We start from the raw sequence: 10798 nt of genomic DNA on the forward strand, positions 1-10798 counted from the left end.
TTGGCTCTCCGATTGGACGGCTGGGAGGAGGTGTGGCCGGAAGGGGTGAGTCTGATTGGCGGGGCGGGGCCGACGGTGAGCGGCGAACATGGCGGAGCGTGTCAAGAAGAGGCCCTGCGGCCCGGTAGGTGGCTGGAGGTGCGGTCCCGGGCAGGACGGGGCGCGGGGGCGCGAGAACGAGCCGCGCGGGGGCCCGTGGCGGGGTAGTGCCGTGTTTCCCGTTCCCTGCTTGTCGCTGACCCGAGGCCGGAAGCCCCGAGGTGCCGCATGCTCGTGGCCGCGTGCGCCCCTGCCTGGATGAGCACCCAGGGTGGGTGCAGGGCCCGGACAGAGTCAGGTAACCCAGGTAACTCGAGTCCTTTCGTGGCGTATCGCTTCTGACTCCCAGAGTGACAGCAGGCAGGTTCTTTTCCCCTGAGCCTGTTTCGTCTTCTCTCCGTTGACACCTCATTCAACAACTTGTTGGATGCTTACTATGTGCCAGACCTGGTATTAGGCCCTAGAGTATAGCGGGTCCCTTCCCCCCGACGCTCTCCCTAGGGTGGCAGTGGGGGGGGGGTGCCTCACCACCCCCATTTTACAGGCAGGGGGCAACTTCGCACCAGAAAGTTGCACACACACACACACACACACCCCCCCCCCCAGTTGTGATCATTCAGCCTCACTCCTATACCTCTTCCCGTTTCTTCTCCAGGGTGAACATGGCCAAAGGGTCGAGTGGCGAAAATGGAAGCAACAGAGTAAGTAAGGGGGCTGGGTGGGGGCTGGGTGGGTGGGGTGGCGGGGGATCCACTGAACCTTGCCCGATGCCACTCCAGCAGTGCACTGCTGAACCCTGTGGAGAGCCACCAGGTCTGTCCGCTCTGGGTCCCACAGCACCCACAATGGGAAAGAAGGGGCCAGAAGCCCATATGGCTCCTCTGGCTGCTCACTAAACAGCGCTGGAGAGCCCAGGCTGAGCCCTACTGAGACGGCACCATCTCCCGGACTGCTCCGCGTCGCTCTCCCTCCAAGCCCTCTCCCCGCCACCAATCCAGATGTCCTCTCATCCAGAGAAAGAGGAGAAAAAGAAGTGGAAGGACCTCAAGCTGATGAAAAAACTGGAGCGGCAGCGGGCCCAGGAAGAACAGGCGAAGCGCCAGCAGGAAGAAGAGGCTGCTGCACAGAGGGAGGACCAGGGTGAGCAGGCTGGGTCCTGGGCAGGGCAGCCAGTGTCCTATCTGGGAGGGGCCTTAGAGACCAGTGGGTGTAGAGGTCCTGATGGAGAAACTGAGGCCCAGAGACTGGGAGAGACCCGGAAAACTGAGTCCTAACCTCCTACTTAGGTGGGTTTAAATCCTGTGGAGGGAAAGCGTCACATATCATAACTTTCTATCTCCAGAACTCATCATCATCATGACGGTGGTTTTTCACTTTTTTATTGAGCCCTTTGTGTGCTTTAATTTAGTTTTTCATTTACTTATTTTGATTTTACTTTATTTATTTATTTATTTATTTATTTATTTATTTAATTTTTTAAAAGTAAGCTCTATGCTCAAGGTGGGTCTTGATCTTACGACCCTGATATCACGAGTTGCATGCTCTACTGACTAAGCCAGCCAGGCGTCCTTTATTTTGATTTTATAATAGAATTTGGGGTTTTTTTGGGGGGAGAGGGGGTGCCTGGGTGGCTCAGTCAGTGGAGCATCAGTTGACTCTTGGTTGCGTTTTGGTCACGATCTCACAATTTGTGAGGGCTCTGCGCTGACAGCGTAGAGCCTGCTTGGGATTCTCTCTGTCCCTCTTGCTCTGCCCCTCCCCCCTCAGGCTCGTGCTCTCTTTCTCTCTCTCTCAAAATGAACATTTTTTAAAAAGAAACGATTTCTTTAAAAAAGGATTCGTCTTTTTATATCATTAAATAATAGCTGCTCAAAACAATCTCCCTTCCTGGGGCACCTGGGTGGTTCAGTCAGTTAAGCATCTGACTCTTGGTTTCAGCTCAGGTCGTGATCTCACGGTTCGTGGGATCGAGCCCCACATCTGTGCTGTGAGCACAGAGCCTGTCTGGGATTTTCTCTCTCTCTGCCCCTGCCCTGCTCTTGTGCAAGCTCACTCTCTCTCTTTCTCAAGATAAATGAACTTAAAAATAAAATCTCCCTCCCCACAAAAATATAGACAACTAGAAAGAAGAAAGAAAAAATTCCAGCAAACGTTGCAGTGAAAGTTTCTCCAGATATGATGTTGTACCCACTTATACATATGCAGAGAACATACAGATACAGTTTTATAAAGTGAGACCACTTTATCCGTGAGCTTCTGGACCTGGTTTTTCTCATCCCACATTGAACCCTGGGTGTCCTTGCACATCGGTACGTCTGGATCTACCCTAACAAATTGTGTCTTTTCTCCTCGTCTAGACCCAAACCTCAGGAGGGTTAGGGCATCATAACCTCTAAGCCCATTGGTGATGGTGACAGTGGAGACAGAAACTGAGCATGTCAGCTGTTTTACACACCAGGGAAGCCCTTCATGGGTGTTCCGTCCTGTGGCTCCCATTGGACGACTGCGGGAGGGAAAGTATGGTGGTCCCTCTAGAGCTAGACAGCCTGAACCCAGATCTCGCTGTCTTGCTTTTTGTGTGACCTTGGGCCACATGTTTGACCTCTTTGGGCCACAGGTTCTCCATGTCTCGATGGGTATCATGGTAATACTTTTTAGGGTTACTGGGTAAATGCACACATATAAAGACGCTAATAATAGCTCTCTTTATTATCCCCATTTGACAGCTGGAAATGGAGGCGGTAAGGGGCGGAGCCAACCTATGAACTTAGGCCAATGTCTCTAACCACTCCCCAGTCTTACCCAGGGGTGTGCCCTGCTCATGGGAGCCTTGGAGACCGCTGGGTCCGTTTTCTTCTTGGGGAGATTGAGGCCTGGAGAGGGGAGTTGGATCTGATTTGCCGGCCTCAAAATTCCTCCCAGAGGGAAAGTTGTCTAACTCTGAGCCCTGGGATTGGAGGAAGTGAAGGGAGAGCACAGCCCTGGCCCCCCTGGCCACGAACAACCTTCCCCTGCCCAGGTCGGCCTTACACCCTGAGCGTGGCCCTGCCGGGCTCCATCCTGGACAACGCCCAGTCACCGGAGCTTCGCACCTACCTGGCTGGCCAGATTGCCAGAGCCTGCACCATCTTCTGTGTGGATGAGATTGTGGTGTTCGATGAAGAAGGCCAAGATGCCAAGTGAGGAGCCATCCAACAGGGCAGCCGGGCTCAGGGAGGAGGGAGGGGCTGCTAGGACTGGCTTTGCTGCATTCTTTTTGCCTCCTGCTTGCCTGTGCTGGGAAATGTCTGAAATGCCCCCGGTGAATCTGGCGGGAAGAGTCGCAGAGCAGGGGACCACAGAGGTCAGACTGGGTGGAGGAGCTCTCGAAGGGAGGGCAGTAGGCTCTGGAAGGCCTGTCTTTCTCTCTCCAGGACTGTGGAGGGTGAATTCAGGGGCGTTGGCAAGAAGGGGCAGGCGTGCGTGCAGCTGGCCCGGATCCTGCAGTACCTGGAGTGTCCACAGTAAGGGGGTGAAGGGCAGACTGGCCTGCGCGTGGTGGGGTGGGGCAGGGTGGTGAAGGTGCAGGTCAGGCAGGAGGTGGCCTCCCCTGGGAACTTTCTGAGATCCGCGTTCTTTGCTAGGTACCTAAGAAAGGCGTTCTTCCCCAAGCACCAGGATCTCCAGTTTGCAGGTAAGGCCGGAGTGGGGGCTGACCCCCATTTCCCATGGATCACCCCCCAGACTCCGAGAAATTGCTGTGCCGGTGGGAGAACGGGCCCAGGCAGGGCAAGGCCTGTGCATGGTGGCAAGCGGCAGGTCTGTGGCAGACCTGAGGCTTGGAACTCCATACCACCGTGTGCTTTTGCACCCCTTCCACCCACAGGGCTTCTGAACCCCTTGGACAGCCCTCACCACATGCGTCAGGATGAGGAATCCGAGTTCAGAGAAGGCATCGTGGTGGACCGGCCCACCCGGCCAGGCCACGGGTCCTTTGTCAACTGTGGCATGAAGAAGGTAGGAATTGGGAGGGTGGGTTGAGACATACATTGGGGACATACCCTGGCTATGGAAGGCAGTGGGGAGCCCTGGACCCAGGCTTCTGTGCCTGGTCTTTCTCCACTGATGCAGGTTTCGGCCAGAGAAGTGCCCCGCAACAGGGCTCAGTAGATAAAGCCAGGAACAGATCGACTGTTTCCTGAAAACTAAATGAACAGGAGACAGTTCTCATGCTCAAACCCAACCCAGCCCAACCCTGCAGCAGCGAGTCCAGAATCCCTCTGGGGCGGCTCCAGCGAGCATGCAGACCCACCCTGGGCCTGGCACATTCATCTGCCACCTGGCTACGCTCATTTCTCCTGGAGTCAGAGGCAGAAACACTTCCATGTGTGGGGTCCCCTCTCCCCGCAAAAAGAGCAGACCAGGATGACCCAGACCCTGACCGCAGACGAAAGGAGAAAACACGAGAAGCGTCTAAAGGGAAAGGAAGCGCCCCGTGTCCTGAATTCAGAATTGGCATGAGACGCAGACATCAGCTGTTCTCCATCCCATCTCCCATTTACCTCATGCCCGGCCCTGGGCAGTATAGCAGTAGCTGTTGTTTATGGAGAGTTTCCTGATTGACAGATGAAGAGAGCGAGGCTCAGAGAGGCTATGTGGCCCGCTCAAACTGCTGCAGCTAGTAAGTGGCATGGCCACTTCTGTTCAAAGCAAAGACTGGGATCTCATCTCACGAAACACTGCCTACTCTGTGCCAGGCCCAGAGCATTCATCTCTGCCCAGTGCCCTGGGGTAGTCATCTGGCACGAATGGTCTCTTGTGAGCAGGTCTGGCGCAGGTGCCAGAGAAAGGGGATGGAGGTTGACCTGGACCCCTCAGGTGCCTGGCCAGCCCCCGCCCCCATGCCCCCACATCGGGGAGAGCAGTGACCCCTGCTGGTCCTGTGGGGAATAGCACCCATTTCTCCTGGCTTCTCCCTAGGAGGTGAAGATTGACAAGAACTTGGAGCCTGGACTTCGGGTGACCGTGCAGCTGAACCAGAAGCAGCTCCCAGGTATCTGGAAGCTTCCCAGCATGGCCAGCATTTGGGCTCGGAGCCGCCTCCTTCCACCTCCTTGTCCCTCACCCCATCTTCACAGCCTCTCCGCTTCATCTGCAGAAAGCAAGACCTACCGGGGCAAAGTCGTGTCTTCGCAGGACCCTCGCACCAAAGCCGGTCTCTACTGGGGCTACACAGTCCGGCTGGCTTCCTGCCTCAGTAAGGACGGAGTTTCCTCCTTTGAATATCTGGCCTCTCTCTGGGAGGCTACGGAGACCCTTGCCTGACCCAAAAGGCAGACTAGGGGCTTTGTCCTACCACCTTACTGTGTGACCTTAGGCAAATGCCTTTCCTTCTCTGGGCCTCCGTCTCCCTGAGTGTGCTGCCTGGAATATTGTGAAGGACTTCTGAGAGAAAGGATTGTGATCGATTAGTAATGTCTGTCGTGGGGCTGGGAATAGGACATAAGGACAGATAGGAGTTCTGAGAGCTCCTTCCTCCCCACCCTCCACTTGGTTTCCCCAGTCTAGCACAGGCATGGTCTCCTGGACTTCCCAGGAACAGTGGAGGGCCTGGGTGTGCCTCCCTTGCCCGAGTCCCCTTCTCCATCCCTCCCCCAGGTATACATATACACATAGCTAAGTGGCTATGTGGGTCTCTCCCCCAGGTGCCGTGTTTGCTGAGGCTCCCTTCCAGGACGGGTATGACCTGACCATCGGGACATCAGAGAGAGGCTCAGATGTGGCGTCTGCCCAGCTTCCCAGCTTCAGGTGGGTATAGCCTGGGGCAGGGGCCGGGGAAGGAGGAACCAGCCGGAAACAGTCTGGGGGGTGGGGGGGGGGAGTGATATGCAGAGCTGTACGGGCTGAGCCCCTACTGCATACCGGGAGGTGGGGACTGAGTGCTCTGGGGAGCTGCATGCAGCGTGGCCTCAGCGAGCAGTCACTGATCCCCTCTTACGGGCACAGGCATGCTCTCGTGGTGTTCGGGGGCCTCCAGGGGCTGGAAGCTGGAGTGGACGCAGACCCCAACCTGGAGGTGGCTGAACCCAGCGTCCTCTTTGATCTGTATGTCAACACGTGCCCCGGCCAGGGCAGCCGCACCATCCGCACCGAGGTGAGCCCGGTGATCCCGTCTGCCTCCCCGCTCTAGCCCCAGGCCGTCCTCCAGGTTCTGCCACCAGCCAGGGGTGTGTCCAACGGGAGTGCGGCTCTCCCCTGCCCACCCTGCTCAAGGTTGTCTCGAGCCAGCCTGCCCTGGAGATGGGTTCCTCACTACCTCAGTCTCTGACCACAGCAGATTCCAGCAGGGACCGCGTATGAGTGAGCAGGGAGTCAAGAACCCTGGGTGCTCGTGGCCCTCCAGCTGCTCCCAGGCTGGGTGACCCAGGAGACCCTGGCCACCCCCCACCCTGAGCCTCGGTTTCCCCAGCTGTACTCTCTGTGTTGCACTTCCTCACGCGTGACGGTGGCGGGCAGGGCGGTCCTTCCCACTGGGCCTCACTGGCACCTCAGTCCTGTGGGGCGCAGTGTGTAGCTAGCTCTGGGAGCCTCAGTCCTGGGCATCCGTGGAACCCGTGGGCCCACTTGTGAGGCCAGCACAGGCAGCACACTGTAGGCACTTGGCTTCCATTACTGTCAAAGGGTGGGGAGTACACAGGTGGACTGCCCCAGTCTGTCCCCAGGGGTCCTGCAGGGGCCACACCCTCCCAGCAGGAACCCCCCACCCCCACCCTGTACCAGGGGCTGTGAACTGCCTGTCGCCTTCGCTAATCCTGACCCTGGGAGGCAGGTATTATTCTGACCATCCTCTCTTTAGAGGGAGACACTGAGGAACAGAGAGGCAAGGCCCTTCCCTGGTGGGGCACGCAGCCAGCCGGGGTCAGATCAGCAGGGTGAAGCTGAGCCTGCTCTGAACTTCCTTGGGGCTCTGCTGAGGGCAGCAGGCCCTGGGGGGTTGGGCACGGCGAGGCTGGGGGCCGGGCTCCCTCCAGCCTCCCGGGCCCCAGCCTGTTGCTTTCCTCCCCAGGAAGCCATCCTCATTTCCCTGGCCGCCCTGCAGCCTGGCCTCACCCAGGCGGGGGCCCGTCAGGCCTACGACAGCAGAGCAGCAGCAGGGAAGCCAGAGGTTCCTGGGGTTCCCCCGGGACAGACACAGCCATGACTTGTCTCCAGAAATCACCACCTTTAATGCAGCCCCACCCCCGCAGTCTGGCAGGGCTGTGGCCTTCACTTGCTGCCTGCAGTGACGGCCTTTAGGCTGCCTGCCCGTGCCAGAATATTTGGCACGAAGAGCAGCCCCGAAGCCCGCTCGATGCTCTCGATGGGCACCAGGAAGCGCTCCAGCGGAACCGCCTCGTCCACGGGAGCGTTGGGCATCACGTAGGAGCGGAGTTCGATTTGCCCGCCTGCGGCCTCCAGGATCAGCACCTTGAAGAAGTGGGTGGGCACCGCCACGTGGTTCTTCCCGATGACCTGATACTTCACATAGGACTTCCCGTCAGCCTCCGTCCTGCGGGCAGAGCCGGGCACACATGGCCTTTCAGGGCTCCCAGGGCGTCTGGTCGGACCCACGGCTGCTGCCCTGACCTGACTTCCAACTTGTGTCAGCCTGTAGGACTGCCACCTCAGCGCGAGGCTTCCGTGCCCTTCTTGGCTCCCCAGGAGGCTGGGATCTCCCTGCAGGGTGAACACTCTCCTACCCTGTTTTCCTCGTGCCCAGCACTGGGTCAGGCAGGGCAGGTGACAGCAGTAAACGTTACTCAGAGAATTGGGCCTTGTGGACATTCACCTTCGCTCCTGCAGACACGTGCTTACGCTCTACCTACCCCTGCGGAGGGCGAGCACCAAGTGGGCAAGGCCCATGAGCCCTGAATCCCCTGTGCCAGCACAGGCACTGGTGTCCGGAACACTGGCCAGGTGACTTCCGGTCTTCCCCGTGTCAGCAGGCCGTCGAAGGCACTTGCAGTGACCATCCCCCCGCCTTTTGACTCCTAAGCGACCATGAGGTGGGTAGTGGCTATTATCCCCATTTTACAGGAGAGGATATTGAAGTCACTTGCCCACTCCTCTAGAGATCAGGTGATAGGCCCTGGATTCCTTCTCAGGCCTGTGGACCTTGCCGTAACCTTTTGCCTCTATCTCGATCTTCAGTAGGCCAGAAAAATCACTGAGCATGCCCAGAGGAGCTCAGTCCCTTCCACCTGGGAGGCAGGGCTACAGAGGGCCCAGAGTGGAGGCTCAGGGTCAGGGAGAGGGAGTTCAAACCCTGGCTCCAGGGTGAGGAGGGTGAGGAGGGTGAGGAGGATTGTTCCAAGCAGAGGAGACCGAAGGCAAGAGCCTGACCTGACGAAGGCTTTTCTATCTGGGTAGAACGGAGTCGGGTGTGCATGGCAAGAGGTGAGGTAGGAGAGAGGAACAGAGGCAGATTTGGGGCCTGGTGCCATGCACAGAGGAGACACGGTCTAGGTGGGTACCCGACAGGTCTCTGGCTGTTGAAGTGGAATTAGGGGGCCTAAAGTAGGGAACGGACAGGCTTGTGAAGAAACCAGATAACGTGACCTGGCACTGAGTGTGGACCCAGGGGCTGAGGCAAGCCTGAATGGTGAGAGTGGCAGGAAGGGGCCTCTAGGGAACGGGAGGCCCTGGCATCCCCAGCCCCCACTCCAGCTCTAGCCTTACCTGGGCAGGAAGAGCGGCCCTGTGCACACATAGACATTTTGGTAGGTGCGGGTCAAGCTGCGGCTGTACTTTTCCAGGTTGTTCCAAGCATTCTGGTTGAGGTGGGGCACCTGGTTGGAGACGTGGGGCTCAGAGGCTGGGGCTGGGGCCCTTCCCCCACTGTCAGAGGGCGGGAACTGACACCAGGCTGGGACAGTCCAGCGGGGAGTGGGGTGGGCAAGCATGCTGAGGAAACCGAGGTTCAAGGAAGGAGAGATTCCTTAAGGCCACCTGGCCATGAGGGTGGAGCCAGAGAGAGCTCGGCGGGTGCCAGCCTGTCCCCCGTCTGGAATGGGACAACCAGCATCCCAGGATCAGAAATGCTTCTCAGCTGCAAAGGGCTCTGCTAAGGAAAGGGGCACTTCTCCCTCTTCAGAGAAACAAGCCTCCCGGCCAGTCCCCAGGGGCTCACGGGAAGGCCAGTTCTCCAACCCTACCCACTCCTTTGCCAGTTTGAACCACATGCAAAGCCTGGCTGGAAGTCATGGATTGCTCCTGACTCCGTCCCTTGAGCTCTCCAATGTCCTAAATGAGCAGGGGACTGAGGCCCTAAAAGAGCAGAAGTCAGAAGGGAGGCTCAGACCCCAGGGGCTTCACTCAGAGCCCCAGGTCAAGTCTCCAGGCCCCGCTGGGAACAGGCCTAGAGGCAGGGCACACAGTGACTGCTAACCGCTGACTATGCTAGTTATTTTCCTTAGACTCCTGTAAGGCTGGCAGGGTAGGGACAATGGCTGAAAACCCAGGTTCCTCCAGACAGACTGCCAGGGTCTCCTGCTGTGTGACAGTGGGCCAGTCGCTTTGCCTCTCTGTGCCTCAGTTCCCTCATTACAGATAGTACTGCTTGCCATGGACCAGGAAGCATGCTCAATACTCTTGTTTGCACTGTCTTCGGTTCCTCGGCGCTACTGCGAGAAAACCGAAGCCCAGGGAGGTGCCCAGAGGCCCACAGTTAGGGTCAGACTGCAGAGCGGGTGCTGGGCGCCCCCGTGCTCGGTGCCTCCCGCCTGGGGCGCGCGGGGTGAGCAGCCAGGCGCCTGAGCCGCGCGCGCACTCGGCAGCTCCCCCGCTCGAGGGGCGAGGCGAGCGCGGGTCGGGGCGCGGGCGCTACCTGGGGCGCGACGTTGCTCAGGTAGAAGGTGTCGTCCATGGCCTTCTGGCTCCAGCGGTGGTTGGCGGCGGCGGCGAGGTGGCCGCGGTCGAAGCCGCTGCCGCGGTAGTCGGCGTTGGTGGCGCGGTGGTACGCGTGCACCGAGTCGTCCTCGCGGAAGTCGCACGAGCGGCGGTCGCCGTCGCCGCAGAGCCGCTCGGGCCGCAGCTGCTCGACCACCCAGAGCGCGCAGCGGGTGCGCGGGTCGTAGCACAGCACGTACGACTCGCGGCTCTTGAGCTGCGCCAGCCCCGGCAGCCCGTACTTGGCCAGCTCGCCGGGGCCGCCGCCCGCCGGGGTCCCGGGCTTCGCGGGCACCGCGGGCAGCTCGGCCGCCGCCGCCACGGGCAGCACGGGCAGCCGGCCCAGGAGCCCCGGCGCCGCCCTCGCGTCCGCCCGCCGCCGCCACCGCCAGCCCTCGGCCGCCGCGCCCAGCCCCGCGCCCAGCGCCAGGGTCAGGCCGGCCCGCAGCGCCCGCATGGCGGGGAGCGCGGCCCGCGGCGCACGGGGCACCCCGCGACCTCCGGCGGCCGACCCGCGAGCCTCTTAAAGGGGCCGCGCCGGCGGGGCCGGGGCCGGGGCCGGGTAGGGGCGTGAGGGAGGGGTGCGATGCCCGTCGCGTCCACTCACAAACGTTTCGAGGAACAGGGGACCCAACAGAGCGGGCCTGGACCGGCGCGTAGCGTTAAGTCCCGGCGTCCTTTCTTTGCCCTTTTAAGACGCGCACAGAGGGCGGAGGGTAGGGTGGCACGTGTCACCTCTCCCCTGGCTCGCGACTGGCTGCAGCCGCCCGGCTCCGCCCCGCCCCGCCCCCTCCCAGGGCTGCCTCGAGGGACCCTCCTCCGCGCGGGCCGCAGGAGCTCCCACTTAGCGCCT

At 59.9% G+C, this 10798-nt stretch overlaps 2 protein-coding genes across 4 annotated transcripts; one reads left to right on the forward strand and one right to left on the reverse strand.

The window, feature by feature from the left end:
* The first annotated feature begins 41 nt into the window (after positions 1–41).
* SPOUT1 (SPOUT domain containing methyltransferase 1) lies at positions 42–7219 on the forward strand. 3 transcript variants are annotated; one of them, XM_058693880.1, is made up of 12 exons: positions 42–124; positions 695–740; positions 1054–1179; positions 3059–3218; positions 3453–3542; positions 3663–3712; positions 3905–4035; positions 4999–5071; positions 5177–5275; positions 5724–5826; positions 6025–6172; positions 7085–7219. In XM_058693880.1, the coding sequence occupies exons 1-12, from the start codon at positions 89–91 to the stop codon at positions 7217–7219; spliced, it is 1197 nt and encodes a 398-aa protein (XP_058549863.1). In that variant the 5' UTR covers positions 42–88. The 3 variants fall into 3 exon arrangements, with proteins under 3 accessions (XP_058549863.1, XP_058549865.1, XP_058549864.1); XM_058693882.1 differs by lacking the exon at positions 42–124 and adding an exon at positions 145–346; XM_058693881.1 differs by lacking the exon at positions 42–124 and having other exon boundaries at positions 712–740; positions 940–1179.
* A 1-nt stretch (position 7220) lies between these two features.
* On the reverse strand, positions 7221–10642 carry ENDOG (endonuclease G). Its single transcript, XM_058693883.1, has 3 exons — positions 9884–10642; positions 8737–8846; positions 7221–7567 (listed from the first exon to the last, which is right to left on the reverse strand). The coding sequence occupies exons 1-3, from the start codon at positions 10400–10402 to the stop codon at positions 7285–7287; spliced, it is 912 nt and encodes a 303-aa protein (XP_058549866.1). The 5' UTR covers positions 10403–10642; the 3' UTR covers positions 7221–7284.
* Between the last annotated feature and the right edge of the window lie 156 nt (positions 10643–10798).

This window comes from Neofelis nebulosa, chromosome 12 (genome assembly GCF_028018385.1).
Source record: "Neofelis nebulosa isolate mNeoNeb1 chromosome 12, mNeoNeb1.pri, whole genome shotgun sequence".
In the NCBI taxonomy this organism is placed as follows: domain Eukaryota; kingdom Metazoa; phylum Chordata; class Mammalia; order Carnivora; family Felidae; genus Neofelis; species Neofelis nebulosa.

Coding starts and splice junctions, on each gene's coding strand:
- SPOUT1 (XM_058693880.1), top strand. CDS start 89: ATGGCGGAGCGTGTCAAGAAGAGGCCCTGCGGCCCG. Junction 741..1,053: donor GCGAAAATGGAAGCAACAGA/GTAAGTAAGGGG, acceptor CCTCTCATCCAG/AGAAAGAGGAGAAAAAGAAG. Junction 3,543..3,662: donor CAGTACCTGGAGTGTCCACA/GTAAGGGGGTGA, acceptor GTTCTTTGCTAG/GTACCTAAGAAAGGCGTTCT.
- ENDOG (XM_058693883.1), bottom strand. CDS start 10,402: ATGCGGGCGCTGCGGGCCGGCCTGACCCTGGCGCTGGGCGCGGGGCTG. Junction 8,847..9,883: donor TGAGCAACGTCGCGCCCCAG/GTAGCGCCCGCG, acceptor GTCTCCAACCAG/GTGCCCCACCTCAACCAGAA. Junction 7,568..8,736: donor GGGCCGCTCTTCCTGCCCAG/GTAAGGCTAGAG, acceptor CTCTGCCCGCAG/GACGGAGGCTGACGGGAAGT.